The sequence below is a fragment of the Heliangelus exortis genome, chromosome 1 (assembly GCF_036169615.1).
Source record: "Heliangelus exortis chromosome 1, bHelExo1.hap1, whole genome shotgun sequence".
Classification (NCBI taxonomy): domain Eukaryota; kingdom Metazoa; phylum Chordata; class Aves; order Apodiformes; family Trochilidae; genus Heliangelus; species Heliangelus exortis.
In genome coordinates this window covers 13,848,556-13,866,343 of record NC_092422.1, presented here as the reverse complement: position 1 = coordinate 13,866,343, position 17,788 = coordinate 13,848,556, and the positions used below count along the sequence as shown (strand labels likewise).

Sequence of the window (17,788 nt, the reverse complement as noted above, 5' to 3'; positions counted from 1 at the left end):
AAAAAAGCAAATGGACACTCAGATTCCACATGACAACAGGAGTGGTACTATTGCCCTATCCTCCCAATAGGTGTGATTACAAGGTTGTCACAAATCTAACTATAATATTTCTACTACAGAAAGAGAGGAAGGGTTGAAGAAAAATACAAAAAGGCTTCTCCAGGTTGCTTGTTTGCAAATAGACTCAAGTATATTTGTAAAACATGCATTAAGGATGTACACAAAAACAGACCTGTATCCATCTCATCAACACTGTTCAGGAAGTCATCGGGGGTTCTGGGTACACTATAACTGCTCATGCTAAGTCCACTATCTGTGCTCTCATCTCTGGAGTGATAGGTTCCACTGTAACAGAAAAAAGGGAGCAAAAATGAAGATAGAATATGAAGAAATTAAAACAAATGCTTGGTTTTGAACCAATTCAAGGCTTTGAAAACACTGCTGTTATGAGAAGTACTCTAATAAAAAAAATGAACCTTTCTCTTGCAAGACACATGGGGTTTACTTTATGCAGACCTTCTCCAATTAAAACCATATTACTTAGTTTCAATTTAACCTGATTAGACCATACTTAAGCAGCTTTAAAAAAGTGCCAGTGTTCTGCATAGTTTTAAACTTTTCACACCCACCCACAGTTATAAACCACTGGAAGTGTATCACAGCTAGACCCTAATGATTATAAAAATAATAACAATGACGTACCCTTCCACACTTCTGTCAGGAGAAAAAATAATAACTACTAATGTCCTCATGTGTAATCAACCACTGAAGTGTATTTTTAGGTCACTGCTGTTATAAATAAGAGCTATAATTGGAACTCCTTGAGCTATTTTTCAATCGTTTCCACTGTTGCATTACTACTAGTTCAGTCATACATGTCATGGCAAGGAGAGTGCCCAAATATAAATCAAATACTGGTAAAGAAGCCATCCTGTGAACAAACCCTGCTCATAATGATCTTGCTGACAACACAGTTAACCACACAGTCATGGGGTCTTACATGCATTTGCTTTCTTACTGCCATCCTACTGCCAGTGGAGTGAGCAAGCCCAAGAAAACTGGAGTGGCAAATTTGGGATGGGGCACAAGGGGAGGAGGTAGAGCCAAGTGTACTGAGTTCACAGAGCAAGGTTTTGTAGCAGGGAATTCGCAGGGATGACCTCTGTGAGAAGATACCAGGAGCTGACCCCATGTCAGACACAGACGGCTCCAGCTGTGTCCAAAGTGATTCTCCTGCTCAAAGGAGAGCCCATCAGTGACAGCACGGGTACCTTCATCCTAACTTTTTTAAAAGGGGTACAAAAACCACTGTTTAGAAGCTGGGACAGTGAGAAAATGTGAGAGCAGCAACCCTGCAGGCACTGGGGTCAGTGAAGAAAGAGAAAAAGGAGGTGATCCAGGCATCAGAGCAGAGATTCCCCTGCAGCCCATGGAGGGCCATGGTGGAGCAGAGATCCATCCAGCAGCCTCTGGAGCCCCTGTGCTGCAGCAGAGGGAAATGCCCACTGGGGCAGCAGATTCCCACTGGCAGGAATTGTTACTGATGGAGAGAAGCCTAAGCAGGAGCAGGGTTTATGGAAGTGCCTATAGCCTACATGAACAGCTGTAGAAACAGATTATCTTCCCTCCTCCTGCATCTCCTAATATCCAAGCCTCACAAAACATTTTCAAAACCTGTATTTCTTCAGGTTGTGGGAGCATTCACTGAGAATCCTTACTGATTTTCCAGCTTGAGTTCTAAACAAAGATCAGAACAGATGATGGTTGAACCATCATCACCAGATGCAAACAGAATGCCATCAGACATGTCGATTTCACAAAGACATCTTTGCCATACAAGAAATAAACCTAGTATTTCTTCATCCTAAATATTTATTTATTTTGACTGTATAAAAAATACTATCACCCCAGATTTGATAACAATCCTAATAATTAAATTATTTTAAACTTACATGGGGAAAAAATGCTGGTTTACTCTGTGGGAGAAAATACTAAGAACAGCAATGAAACTATGCTGAACTAAATCATTCTAGTTGAGAAGGCTTTTTGGCTGCTGCTCTTGAACTTGGAATGTCCAGCCCTTCTCTTCAAATCACTCTTTTAATACACATTTCCTCTTTCTTCAACAAGAATTTCTTAATTTAGCAGTCACACCACCCAAAATTACCACATGCAGCTAAAACTGCATTACCCAAAATAGAGTGGATGCTTCTTCTTCAACTAGTACTTGTTAAAATGTGTATACAAAAGATGAAATCCCAATTTAGGAGTTAAGCAGAGAATTACTGTCATTACCAATATAAATCTAATAGACAAAAATATATAAACAGAGTGGCAAACCAGAAGGTGAAACAGTCTATATAAATGAAAACACTGCTGTACATTTCCTCAAATCGCTCCAACACAGCAACTATTTTCTGAGATATTTTGGATGTTCTGATTATGCAGGCAGTGGAAAATATTCAATTACCTAAACCCTGGATATCCAATTTTGGTAAATAAAGTTAGAGGGACTGTCTCACCAGAAACTTACATATAAATCTATGGAGACAGAAACAAGCATTTCTTGAAGTCTGAACTTTACTATAAGGGGTATCGGAGATCTTCAGGGCAAAACTACTAAACTGGTCTAATTCAGACAGCAATGAATATCCACAGAAGTCCTTTTTAAAAATACCTTTTCTTTACCCAGATGTCATATGTAACGTGCAGTGATTAAAATTACCTAGTAGGGGACAATGCTCACACCAAAATGCAAATCAAGATATTCTGAACCGATCTTCAGTATTTTGCATAGGGAAAGGGCTAGAAACACCCAACAATTAAACATTATTTGAAATTTGCTAAGTAGTATCTTTTTGCACTTTACAGCAAATAGTTGTTGCTGCCAAATATTACTGACAAAATGGATTTGCCCTTTCTAGCTTTTTTCCTGCTTCGAATTAAAGGTGAAGATCCATCTATATATTTCATGCATGTAGACTCACAATGGATAAACTGTGTTAGTGTAGTGTCATGGCCACTAAAAACCTGAAGATGTGGTTTTCAGGTCAGAAAGCAGGTTTTGAAGATTTAAGAACAAATTTCAAAATATACCTGAGTTCAATGTATGATGGAAACAGCCTTCCAGAAAATCAAGATGGAAGCTTTGATGTAACATCAGTCTACAGAGGCTTCTTACAGCTGGTCAGTTTTAGGATTTCTTGTCCTTTTTATTCCTTGGGACAGGGCCAGCAGTTAAGCCTCACACCACATCCCAGGATGAATTCCATGGAGGACAATTGCTCCCTCTAAACAAAAAATTAGTTCTTCATGTGGCATTCCTCAAGGATCAGTACTGGGACCAGTGCTGTTTAATATCTTTGTCAGAGACAAAGCCAGTGGAATTCAGTGCACTCTCAGCCAGTCTCCTGATGCCACCAAGCTGTGTGGTGAGGCTGATGCACTGGAGGGAAGGCAGGCCACCCAGAGGGACCCTGAGAGGCTTGGAAGTTTGGCCCATGCCAACCTCATTAGGTTCAGTAAGGCCAAGCTCAAGGTCCTGGACATGGGTCAGGGCAATACCAAGCACGAATACAGGTTGGGTGGAGAACAGATTGAGAAGAGCCCTAAGGAGTATGACTTGAGGGTCTTGGTTGATGAGAAGCCCAACAGGAGCTGGCAATGTGTGCTTGTAGCCCAGAAAGTCAAGTGTATCCTGGGCTGCAAAGGAAGTGTGGCCAGTAGGTCAAGGGAGGTGATTCTCCCCATCTACTCTGCTCTCATGAGATCCTACCTGTAGTACTGTGTCCAATTCTGGAGCCCCCAGCACAGGAAAACATAAAGCTGTTGGAGCAAGTCCAGAGGAGGGCCACAAAGATGGCCAGAGGGCTATGAGGACAGGCTGAGAGAGCTGAGGTTGTTCAGCCTGGAGAAGAGAAGGCTCTATGGGGAAACCTCACAGTGCCCTTCCAGTGCCTGAAGGGGCCTACAAGAAAGCTGAGCAGGGACTTGGTACAAGGGTATGTAGTGATAGGATGAAGAGGGTAGATTTAGGTTAGATATTAGAAAGAAATTCTTCACAATGAGGGTGGTCAGAGGGTGGAAGAGGTTGCCCAGAGAAGCTGTGGATGCCCCCTCTGTGGAAGTGTTCCAGGCCAGGCTGGAGGGGGCTTTGAGCAACCAGATCAAGCGAGAGATGTCCCTGTCCATGCAGGGATCTTTAAGGTCCCTTCCAAACCAAAACATTCTATGTGTGAGGTTTTTATTTTTCCACTTGGTTTTCTCCGTTATATACAGAGCACTGTGTACCTTGAGACAGAAACTGTTCTCTTGCCCTCACAGTAGCACAGTAAGACTAGCACAGACAGTAAATCAGGCAGTGGGAGAAAAAGCTTAAGAACAACAGGTATCATTCACATAACCTAAACTATATGAATGGCAACAGATTCCACTGGGAGATATATTCTTCCACTGTTTCCCCTGAACTTTACTGATTTTGAGAATTAGAGTGAGGACAGAGTATACGAAATGTTGGAGAAGTCTCCTTGAAAAGGCAAAAAATGAAAAAACCCTTAAGGTAAGCTGATGGAATATCAATGACTGGAGAAGTCACATACAATGACAGAACACCCTATGGGGATGAAGAACATAAGCGTGAGGTATCAGTGACATTCAGTTATTTAAAAGAATATATGAATGGATTTATTTATTACAAAAGAGATTTCAGCAGTTTATGGTAGATATTTAAGTTTGCCATACTCCAAACCCATGCTTGTTCCAACATGATATGGACTTCTTCCCTTACAAGCAGGTTTGAAACTGTACTGGTGGCAAAAAACATTGAAGCTAAGACTCACATAATCAAGATTAGTTTTCTGGGGTTTTCCTCTAGTATAGTAACATGCCAATAAAGAGGGCAACCATGCTGTTGTACTTCACAATCACTGACAGTAAGCATGACAGAGTTGGGCTAACATTTCAAGGTAATAAAGAAAAATATTGATAAGCTGACAGAATACACAATTTCTCTTTTATGGTAGGGAATATTGAACCGGTATCAGTTTAGAATGCTGACAAAATATACCCCAAGAAGAACTACAAAATTAACTACTCCAACTTAAGATCAACTACTTGAAATGTTAGCAGATTTTTACTTCATTAATGAAAAGTTAAGTGGCTTGGAGATGTGACCATTTTATTTTCATCTTTTCATCATTTTAATCTTTTTTTTTCAGCATTCTAAACAAAATACACAGATATGACTTATATCAAAACGCAGCAATTTCTCCAGAGCTGTACGAAGCATTTGCAAGCTGTAATTAGAACAGTATTTCTAACAAAACAAACACTCCAGCTCAGAAGGATTAAAGTTCTATGAAAAAGACTAATCTAAAATTCTAAATCTTCAGTTAAAAAAACTGCTTCAACATAATATGGCATTTCATGCTACTATTTCTAGACCTAACATTGAGAGAGTGAAAATACTGCTAAATTGAACACCTGAACTGAAGGGCAGCAGTGAATGGAGAAACCTTAAAATGAACCTCAAGGTGTAGTCCTAAATGTGCCTCACAGTTCATTTGATCTTCTAACAAGCTATTCACAAATTCTTCTGAGTCAGTAATTTGAAATGACTGTTAGTCAACAGATTATGCAGAGGCAAACATGTTATGACTTTGAATAAAAAACCTTCCTACAAGTCTGAACAGACTACTTCCTCCCACAGGAGACAGCTTTTAATCCTGAACTTTTACTAGACTTGCCATTTAAGGAAAGATTCATTTACAGCTGTGGCTTTTGGCACAGACAGATGTTCAAAATAAACTATTACATGTACCAAACAGAATTTAAAATCAGGTTTTTTTCTCCCTCTAGTAACTACTCCTACAAACCTGTTAAGAAAGGGATCAGAACTATTTGTAGTCATTGTTCTCAGTTCCTGAGACATTCCAGGAGATGACACGGGATTCTGAGATCCACCGTCTTGTTCCATAGTTGGAAGCTGGCTACGGAGAGCCAATTCCTAGAATTGGGGGGTGGGGAGGAGGGGAGAGAAAGAAAAATTGTGTTAGGCATTTGGATATACTTTTTAGATACATAAACACATGACATTATAGATAATGGATGCTTTTGCTGTTTCCAATTGCAATATTTTAATGACATTAAGTTTCTGAAGACAAAGCAAGAATTTTTACTGTTGGTCAAGCACAGTATTACAGAGACTTCATTGCAAATGCATTTATGGATATAAATATCTGTGTGTTTATATGAAAGTTTTCTAGTTCAGTTCAGTATCCGTTAGCGAAGTCTGTTCTTAAGAACTAAAAAAGAATTGTTAACATTATCTGACCTCTAAGATACTTCTGTCTAGCTCTGGTGACTATCCCTTTTCCCCTCATTTCTTTCAAGTTACGATTTAGTCCTTGGTTTCCTTTCTATCTTGTTTATTTCATTCAACAAAGTTTAAAGTCCATTCACTTGTTTCACATGTTTGAAGTAAGCATTTTGAAATTTCTAATTGATCAAAGCAGTGACTTGTTCCATATATAAATCTTAAAGCTTTTCAAATCCCTAGCAATTTCTTAGTAAAACTAAGACACAGTACTAGTTAAGAAACTAGATTACATATTTTTTAATGAATCTGACTGCACCAACTTGAATCAGTCCATTCATAAAGCTCATCATTACTATTTAATGAAAATAGGTTTCAACATAAATTACAAAACATTAAAGGTGGGTGATGATAAGCAGCATTTTATATAATTTCCAGTGGTCCCTCTCTCCCCTTTTTAACAGGTAATCCATGAGTTACAGATGTGAAAAAAACAGAAATTTTTCTTCAACTCTCTTAAAACATCACCAGTGGCTCACCACACCTGTGCTTTGTTGTAGAGACTGGTAAAGAAATTTATAAACTACCTCATTACCATTATTAGTTGTATGGGATTTCCAGGCTGTGCCTGGGAAGTTGATCTCAGTCAAACCCTCATAACAATACTCATTATTTCTCACTTGTAAAATGAGAGATCTTCATCCATTCTCAGTTATGAGCCTAAGGATTATTATATACTTCTAACACTTAAAACCAGTATTTCTGCAATTCTTAAAGTGATTTCTTTTAAGAAGTTCAATGCCAGTCACTTTATTTTCCAGGGATTGTGCCAAATATTGGATTCTACATATCCCTTTAACACCAAGTTTCATATCTTGTACGAGAAAGTTTTCTCACTCAGTTGAATACACCTCTGCAGAAAGTGTACAAACATACCACTGGTTTCTGTATTCATCACACCCCGAATTTCCTACTTCAAGTAAATCCTGTCCTCTCTTCATCACCACTTACGTGGTCACTCTCCTAATAACCAGTAATAACACCGGTACTCATTTTCAGATCATAGGATGGGCAGCAACTTTTAATCACTTCTACAGGATTATTCATATGATTTTCATTTGCTTATGTAAGAAAACCAACTACAAAGACTATATAATGGGGTCTTATTTCTCAGCTAAGTTTACAAACTTCTATCAGTCACATCAGCCTTGATTTAAGAAAGCAGATGCAAAGGTGGACTCAATCCATTAAAAAAAAAAAGAGGAAGTTTTATTTCTTGGAATTCTTCCCAAATGGTTGTCAGAATAAAGTAGGTCTTAGAGCAGTCATCCCAGAAATGGCTAAAGAACTGCTTGCTCACATCACATCTTTATGCCCTTCCTCTACAGACCAGAATTCTTCCAAATGTCACCTCCCCTTCTCTAAGTAACTGCCTTCACATGATGTAACTCCCTTATTTGTGCAATCAAAAAGAAGGAAAATTCAAACCAAACAAACAAACCAGAAAAGCTCAAACCGATTTATAGAATCATAGAGCTCTTAATTGAAAAAGACCTTTAGGATTGTCAAGTCCAACTGTTAACCTAACACTGCCAAGTCTACCATTTTGCACCCCTACTTCTAAACTCTCTCAAGCCTTGGGTTCACACCTGGAATACAGCACACCTTCCTTCTCCACTCTGATAGCAGAGCTGCTAATCAGTGAGTTCTCTGCTGTTATGTAGCTACAATTGCCTGACTCTGGCAAAAATGCTTTTTCCTCTCATGGGCTGGATCAATGGGCCAAAGCCAACTGTACGAGGTTCAACAAGGCAAAGCATCAGCTCCTGAACCTGCATCACAACAACCCCAGGCAAAACTCCAGGCTTGAGGCAGAATGGCTGCAAAACCACATGGCAGAAAAGACCTGGGTGCGTTGGTCAGCACCCAGCTGAATATGAGCCAAGAAGGCCAAGAGCATCCTGGCTTGTATCAGGAATTGTGTGGTCAATAGGAGAAGGTAAGTGATCGTGTCCCTGTACTCAGAATTTGAGACAGCCCCTCGAGTACTGGGTGCAGTTCTGGGCCCCTCACTACAAGAAAGACCTGGAGGTGCTGATGCGTGGCTAAAGAAGGGCAATGAAACCAGTGACAGGTCTGGAGAACATGTCCTGTGAGAGTGGCTGAGTAACTGGGATTGTACAGCATGGAAAAGAGGAAGCTGAGGGTAGACCTTATTAGCTCTCTACAAACACCTGAAAGGAGGCTGTACAAAGGTGGGTGTTGGCCTCTTCTGTGAAGTAACAATAGGACTAGAGGAAATGGTCTCAAGTTGTGCCAGGGTAGCTTTAAGACTTGATATTAGGAAGAATTTCTTTATGGAAAGAGTGGTCAGGCACTCAAAGAGGCTGACAAGGGAGGTGGTGGAGTCACCATCCCTGGAGGTGTTCAAAAAACATGGGGACTTCATGCTTCAGGCCATGCTCTAGTGAGCATGGTGGGTTTTTTTCTGGGGTTGACAGAAGTCTTTTCCAACCTTGATGATTCTGTGCGATTCCATCCTTTCTCCCTTCCTTCTTGCTTTGATTTGTGCATTGCATTTCTATTTCCTTGGGATGCAGTCCCTAATGAGGATGTAAACAAGAGGCCAAAAGTGCCAGTAGCCCGTGGAAGCAGGTTCATCACACACCAGTGCCCCAAGGAGTGATGACAAAGCAAAAAGTACATGAGAGAGAGAGAGAAAAGAAATCCATACAGGTCCCATTTTCAAGAGCTACTAACACCAGGAAAAAAAAAAAAAAGCCCACAAATTTCTCTACTGTACCTTAAGAAAATAAGTCCACACAAGGACTAAGCAAGCTGCAAAAATGGGAGTGACCTTTGTATTTTCTAAATCCTTGAGAGTAGGAGAGATTGAATTTTTGTTAATGTATCAACTTTAAAAGGGCAGTAAAAGTAAATGTAGGCTCAGACACTAGCCAACTAAAAAAGAAAAATCACATTTTACTGAAAGTATTAAACTGGGAGAGAGGGATATATTTTGCCTATTCTTTGGCACATACAGTGTAGTGAAATAAGTCTTTTTAATATTAGTACTACTTTTATTCTTGTTTCAACAACAACTTTCTAAAAATGCAGAACTACAACTATTTTTAACTTTGAGTAACATTACTGCTACTTATTCAGGAGGAGCAACTACAGCACTTCCCCCTAGAGAGATTGTTATTCCATTACTCATTCAAGTAATAAACTCATGTCAATCTGGGAGTCTGAAAGAGAAGGGAATTACCAAAAAAGACGAGCTATTTGGAAACATATACAAAGCAATTTTTAATCATTCTGTAAGACAAACAGTTTTCTACAAGACCTAAAGATTATATTAAGACTGATTTTCCTAAATGGTGCATATAATGGAAACTAAAGTTGTGCTGCCTGAAGAATAATCTTTTTATTTCTTCCTTATAAAACTCATCTTCCATTTAAAGTTATGTTTCCTGTACTTAAAAAAATGTATGGGAGTACACAAGCCTGTCTCAGCTTCAAAAAGAGCAATGTGACCTCTAAGCTTTCAGTTTATGCTTTAAAATAAATTTTTATTAGAAATATTTAAATCTGTAGGCAAAAATAAAAGCCACTATAAAATTCTGGCTTACATTTCTGTATTTTGGTCTCATTTATTTTTTTCAGTAAGTATTTTAAGTATCTCTGTGAAAGAAAAGCTTAGCATTCCTATAGTTAACACGAAAGTAGAAATTTGGTTATTACATAAAGACCAAAATGATCTGTCACCTCCTTAAGCAAAATAATTTCAAAAATAAGGTCAGCATTGTGCAACTTATCTGGCTGACCTTACCAATTTTTGTTTCATAATTGCATACAGATTTAAGTTTTATATCAGGTTTCAAGTCATTCACACCATGTCCATGTCAACGTTATAAAATTACTCATTTCAGAGCATTTTTATCTTCATTACACTTCTGCAGAAAGGTAGAAGACTTTCTTGTACAACTCATATATCATACTCTTACTGTATCAAACATTTTATAGAATATATAATTATATATAATATACAATTACCAAACTGAATTGATATACTCTTCTAATTGTTGTTTTCTGTAAATTTGCATTAGAAGGGCCAACTGAACATTTCTGCCTCCAAACATTGCTCAACTAGGAAAGGATCCACAGGCTTCACTGGGATGGAAGAGAAGCATTAGAGCATTACAGCACCAGTTATTCCTTCAGCTTAAGTATTTAATTTGTGTTTGACGACCACAAAGTTACAGCATATGTACAGAAGAAAGAGGGAAAGCACACACAGAGATGAAAATACATTCAGCAATAAAGTGTTACACAATTACTGAAGAGTAAGGGGCAAACATACATCATTCAGTGTTGCAACCATGAAAACCAGTAAAATTAATTTAAGGGGTGATGCTGATAGAGTGATAATTAATTGTATTGTATACACTTGGCAAGGAACAAAATGCTATGCAGAGCATTGCAAGCACAGATAAGGCAGCATACATTGGAACAGACATTTGTAAATAAAGTCTGGCTTCTTGTCTGGTTTTTGCAGTCCTTTGCTATGCCACTGCTGCATTCTCCTCTCTCTGTCTATCTGCCCCTGGCTCTGCTCAGTGGGTGTCTCTGAGCACCAGTGAGGTGGGATGGGACGGAACAGGATGGGACGTGTCAGCAGGAGTCCAGCAGAACTGGATGGCCCAATGGCCCATCTCTACCCATTTCTGTTTGCCTCTAGCAAAAGCTGTTACTCACAGGCATCTTGCACTCAGATCAACACGACTCCTATCTTCTGCTGACCAATTGCTTTAGCAGTAATTCTGTGATCAAGTGTTGCAGCTACAAGCAGCACCAGTGACTCCAAGAAATCCAGTGTAGTAAACTACAACTGCTTTATTATGGACACAAAAGGTGTCCTGAAGCAATTAGGGGTACAAAAACACAAAGGCAATGAATGCAGATTTATAGGCTTCTAGACAAGATATTTATCCATAAAGGTCTACATACACAAGTAATAAAAGTACTTTGTTAATCTGTAAATCTTAAATGCTGCTTATAAATATCTAAAGGATGGGTGTTAGAAGGATAGGGTTAGTTTATTTTCAGTCGTGCTCAGTGAAAGGGCAAGAGGCATGAACTTCAACATATGAAGTTCCAACTAAACATGAGGAAGAACTTTACTTGAGAGAAGTAGAGCACTGGAAGAGGCTGCCCAGAGAGGTGCTGGAGTCTCCCATCTTTGGAGACATTTAGAAGTGGGAGCTATCCTGTGCAGCCCTCTCTCGGTGGCTCTGGTCTGGCACGGGGGCTGGACTAGATGACCTCCAGAGGTCCCCCCCAAACCCTGATATTCTGTGATTCTGTGAGTCAGAGGTTCTCAGTTTTCCATTTAGTCATGTAATCCAAGTATCTTTCCTTTTCTGTAACTTCTAGCTACTGATGCTTAGCATTTCTCACTTAAATCAACAGTGTGAAACTCAAATTCTACAGCTCTTGTCACATAAACTAAAACAAAATTTCAGTAAGATCTATGTTTTTCAGAAAGAAATGAAATATTGACTATTCCAGTACCAAAGAGCACTTAATGCACTTAGTTCCCAAGATGGCTGAACAATAGCAATGGTACTTTTGGAGTAAAAGTTGCTGAATTTCACATTTTGTGTATTTTGACTAACAGCCCACATACCCTTCCACCCAAAATCAAGTCACACAGGAGTCACTTTTCAATAACACTTGCCCATTGATGTCCAATCATGTTTGCATTTTCTTTAGGTATTCTCTAAAGCTGTACCTCAGTGTACTGCTCATCAAAAATGTCAAAGACTTAAATAGGAACACCTCCATGACTTCTACAGGACAACTCCAACCTGAAATTCCCAATACTTTGCAAAACTTTCTGCTGATTTAACAGCGTTCAGAAGAGTTTGTTATTCTGAGCTGAGGAAGATGTGCTCCTTGATCAATTTATCAGTGAGAGTCACAACCCAGAGCAATTTTGGGGGCTGACCTGCTGGAGAGCAGTGTAGGTGAAAGAGACCTGGGGGTCCTGGTAGACAAGAAGATGACCATGAGCCAGCAATGTGCCCTTGTGGCCAAGAAGGCCAATGGCATCCTGGGGTGCATTAGAAAGGGTGTGGTTAGTAGGTCAAGAGAGGTTCTCCTCCCCCTCTATTCTGCATTGATGAGGCCGCACCTGGAGTATTGTGTCCAGTTCTGGGCCCCTCAGTTCAAGAAGGACAGGGAAGTGCTTGAAAGAGTCCAGTGCAGAGCTACTAAGATGATTAAGGGAGTGGAACATCTCCCTTATGAGGAAAGGCTGAGGGAGCTGGGTCTCTTTAGTTTGGAGAAAAGGAGACTGAGAGGTGACCTCATCAATGTTTTCAAATATGTAAGGGGTGAGTGTCAGGGAGATGGAGTTAGGCTTTTCTCAGTGGTGACCAGTGATAGGACAAGGGGTAATGGGTGTAAATTGGAGCATAGGAGGTTCAAGTTGAATATCAGAAAAAATTTTTTTACTGTAAGGGTGACGGAGCCCTGGAACAGGCTGCCCAGGGGGGTTGTGGAGTCTCCTTCACTGGAGACATTCAAAACCCGCCTGGACACGTTCCTATGTGATGTACTCTAGGGGGCCCTGCTCTGGCAGGGGGGGTTGGACTAGATGATCTTTCGAGGTCCCTTCCAACCCCTAGGATTCTATGATTCTATGATTCTATGAATTCAAAAGTGACTTTTTACTGGTAGTTACAGGTGGCCTAAGACTGCATATTCTTCCTCCTCCCTTCAATAGGAAATAGCATTTGTATGGTCATATACTAAGACAAGTCAGAAAACCAACCTAGCTGAAAGGTTTTCCTGATAGATCAGATGTCTGATCTCTTTTGTAGTGTAGCCACACCACAATGTTTTTTCATCATCTAGTAGCTGAAGTGATGTTAGACATTGAGTTTAATGTCCTAAAATGCTGCAGTTTAGTTTGCCAGAGCATATCTACCAGACCTCTAGAGTCAGAAGTCATTTTATTAAGAAGCAAATATTTTGCTTTAAAAATACCACACAACTCCCCAGCTGCAGCCTTCAGTCCCATCTTAGGATGGTTCCAGACAGCTGTTTAAGTCTTCTCCTGAACTGTTTTCTAAGGTCATGGCAATGCAAAGGTGTCCTACCTTACCTGTAAGTCTCAGTTAACTCTAACAGAGTTAAAACTGATGTGGAGTAAATGAGAGGTACTTGACAGGTGATCAGATCTAATGTTTAGCAACCTAAAATACAGGTACTTTCCTAGAAACGGATGCCTATTTTAATCGAGAAAATAGGCTAAGGTTTGATACTATATGCTGAACTTACTTCCACAGACTAACGAAGTCAGTTCATTAATTACAAACATTTTTTAAAGGTAATCCAGTGATTAACAATAGTTTGTTATCTATCGAAGTGAAGTACTCCTGCATTAAAGGATCAACAGTTCAACGAAAACTGATACAAATGCATATAAAATTATGTTTGTGTACTTGGAATCTTCAAGTTACTTTTCATATTGTACATGCTGCTCAGCTCTCTTATCTGCCTGACAGTTTTCCAGTGACATTTTTAATTCACTTTGAAGAGTAAGAAACAAGTAGCAACTTCTGTTCATTGAGCAAAAGAAACATCAGAAAACTTAAAACTATCAGAGACAAAGCAAAACTTTTATCAAGTTATAAGTTTATAAGTTTTATAAGTTATAAGATCTATGAAGTGAGTAAAGCACAACAAAAGGAGGGATACGATATTCAAATAAAATGAAAAGTTTTAGGTATTATTTATAATTAAAAAGGCTCTGTCAGAAGCAAATTTTTTAAATGGGAAAAAACTTTGTTGGAAAGTCTATTCCACTGCGTGTATTGCTTGCCTTCCTCAAAAACTTTTCATACAATGTCATCTCTTCTTTGAGTAAGACATATCATCATTTTCTCTGACAAATCTCAAACAAAAAGGCAAATTAAAAGCAAGGGACAAATTTACTGTAAAGGACATTCTATTTTCCTTTCTGCATCTTGTAAATGTAATTTTCAAAAGTGCTTCTGTACACCAGTAGTTGCATGTGTCCATGTTCAAGGACCAAACAGATGGTTTCACTACCTTATCTTTGTTTAAAACAACAAGAAAACAACCAAAATCAACACTCCCCAACAGGAATATCCTTGGTGCAAGCAAAACAAGCCACTGATCTTGTTAATCTAGCTCAGCTTCAGCACATGCAGGAACAGGAAAAGAGATTCAGCAGACAACACTTTGGTATTCACTAAAAAACTAGTGAATTTCCACTAAGATTTGAACACAAGTATAACCTGTTAATTAAAGACATATTACAGGGGAGAAAAAAAACCAACAACCCCAAGTCCTCAGGGAAACTTTCAGATTAATTAACATAATGGAAGATAACGAGCACAGAATTCAAGATTGTACTGCTTTTTAACAACATCTTCCTTATTTTCTAAAAAACATCACAAATCTGGCAGTAACACAGCTCTGCACATTGGTGTAAATGCAAACTGACTGAGAAAATTCTTTTACTGAGAAGCAGTAATAGTGTCCTAGGAAGCTAATGCTTCTCTGGAACACTTGAAGTCATCTTGACTAAGTGGATGAAAAGTGTGAAACACCAGTTGAAATGAACTTTTTAAAAAAGGAATCATAGGAAACTAAAATTACATTTCCAACCCTGTGATTATAGTTTACAGAAAGAGAGCAAATACAGAAAAACCATGAAACAAACCCAAGTGATTCCGCAAACAGTGACAGACTGCCCATGTTTCTTTGCAGATTCTTCACTGAGCAAGGGAGAGTCCTGAATATAACTCAAAAGTTGGTAAGCAATAAGTTTGGGGAAACAGGACTGAGAACATGAGCAGGATACAAGCTGCAGATACAGAATAAGCAAGCATATGCAGAGGAACCTTTCATGTATACAGCTGCACGGTATGCTGATCTTATGAGCAAATACCCAGTATAAGCAGCAAACAAGTAGTAAATCTTCCAGTCTTAGCACAGGAAAGTAGTCTGCACAACATCCAAGAATTATGTCATCAGTACTTCAATGTTATTTGCCTCTCTTTCCATTTGACTAGAAGTCCAGAAACCTGTTACCTAACACGTAGCCAATGTTATGATGTACACAAAAGCTGACTGACCAGATGTTAACTACACAAAAATGGAAGGAGAGCTACTGGGCCTGGAGAGAAAGCAAAGTCACTCAGCTCCTTGAGGAAAACATCTTTAAGGTATTTACATATAATTAATGAGAACAAGCATATGTAACTGGACAGATGCTTGGTATTTTTAAATTGCTGGGATGCATCAACAGCTCTTGTTTATACACAATAAATATGGAAATTAAATAAAACTTTTGCTCCAAATTCCTTTGATGTGCACGTTTTTGGAACTATAATATAATACATCTTCATTGAAACAACAAGAGTCCTTTACAGTACTTGCTACAAAAGAAGAATAATTGTTAAATCTTTTCAGGAGGCATTTAAGTACTGAGGCCTCCATATACAACACTCTGAGTGTTACTGTCACTACAGGATACTGCAGGATCATGGCAGAGGGATAAAAACTGTCAAGAACATGATTTCCCCCAGTACCAAAAAAACCCTGACCAAAGCTATTAATACTACCATGGCACTGTATCCAAGTTATGTGGACAAAAGATGTCAAGAAGGAAAAGGATGTTTGGCTGAATGCAGGATGTTGGACTAGATGACCTCCACCAGTCCCTACCAATTCATTTGACTGTGTGAATAAGAAAGCTGAGAGATCCAACTAAAAAAAGTAAAGGAATATTTATCAAGGCTTCTTTTATCCAAATATAAAAGATACTTAATTAGAGACAAGTGTCAAGAATGCTGGTGTCATATAATTTCTTTACAGAGGACCATGACAATCCCTCAGCAAAATCATCTTCCCAGAACTAAGAGCACTGAATATATGACAATTTTCAGTATTCCTTCATAGAACATCTAAAATTTCACAAGAGAAGCAATTATTCTTCCCTTCCCCCATGCACAGCTCTATCATGAAAGCAGATAATCTCTCTAAACCTCATTAATTTTATTCACAAAGGACAGAAAATCTGTCAAAAAGAAACAGTTGACCAATGAAATGTTTGTTCTTTCTAAAGACTTTTCAAAGATGAGGTTTTATGAGGTTGGCTGTCAGGATGCACACAGTGGGACTTCAGTAATAACATCATTGGAGAACACAAACAACATTTGCCTCTATAGTACAAACTCTCAAGAAGCACATAAGAGAGTACTTTCCAGAACCTATTATATAAGCACCTTCTTCCACATGTGGCTGCTCCCTACATTATTGTAAAGACACATGAAGACACACAAAAATACATTTAGATGATATAACAGGAACAATCTGGCATTACAGAACTTTTAGGTTGACACGATTGCCTACTTTAAATTATTAAAATGATCATTTAAACACAGTTTGACACATTAGCAAGTGCAGACTAATGAAACTGATCCCAAGCAGGTGAGTACATAAGTGAGGCTGGCACGAAAAAGCCAGTTAAATGTATCTGAAATCCTGATTTTTGCATCCTGATTTTGAAATCCTTTCATCAGTTCCCATCCCAAGGAAAGTGGTTGCTATCTATACATGTAATGAATTATCAACAAGGTGTCTGAGTTTTTGCAGCTTTTTAGTGTTTTAAGACAGAATTTCAAGAAGTTCCAAAAATCTCACTAAGTAGGAAACTGGTTACACGAAGTTCTCCATGTGCTGGGTATTTCTGAGTGGGCAATAGGAAGAAGTAACTGTGGAAGAGCAAACAATTGTATGACAGGGCTTCAGGCATACAAGAAACACAGACTTCACTTCTGGCATTCCATAAGAAAAACATCCCTTCTGAATGACCTAATTGTGGAAGAAAATAAAGTGTTTCCAAATGGTGAGGAGGAGTGTGCTTCTGGTTATTCCCTTGTATACCAGCAATTCTTAAAATAATTTCTTTCTACTTCTTCATAATAGGCTCTAATATTGATTATTGAGATAGTTATGTGGTTAATGCATTGTAACTGAATCAAATTACTGTATCACAATTAGGAATTTTCCATATTTGAGTTGCACTGATATTGCCAAACAAGAAGGTACTTTTTCAGGGTGTGAGTACTGTTTCTAAGGTCTGAGGTTTCTGTTTTGAATATGACCTCAGGAGAACTGGTAACGTACAAATTTTGTGGTACTCTTCAGAATGCAATATTACATGAGTACTCCCAGCTTCCAAACACAGGATTCTTCCTTTTCTGTTTTTCTTGCATAGTGGGTATAGCGTTTTTCTTAGAAAAACAAAGCACAATAGGAGCCAATCCAAATATTGCCATAAGAACTAGCAGGTTAATACTGTTAGTAACAGCAAGCAAGGAGCTCTCCGAATATATCCATAAATATACCCTTTCAGAGACCCATTCCAAACTC

The 17,788-nt window shown here is 38.7% G+C and overlaps 1 protein-coding gene across 8 annotated transcripts in view; it reads right to left on the bottom strand.

Annotated features, from left to right (window-relative positions):
* Window positions 1-17,788, bottom strand: part of YAP1 (Yes1 associated transcriptional regulator) — a 93,863-nt gene that overhangs the window by 3,981 nt on the left and 72,094 nt on the right. For all 8 annotated transcript variants that reach the window (XM_071734400.1, XM_071734407.1, XM_071734403.1 and 5 more), the window contains 2 exons: window positions 5,874-6,004; window positions 233-345 (listed from right to left, as the gene is read on the bottom strand). In XM_071734400.1, coding sequence (XP_071590501.1) covers window positions 233-345; window positions 5,874-6,004 — 244 coding nt within the window. The remainder of the gene's footprint in view (window positions 1-232; window positions 346-5,873; window positions 6,005-17,788) is intronic.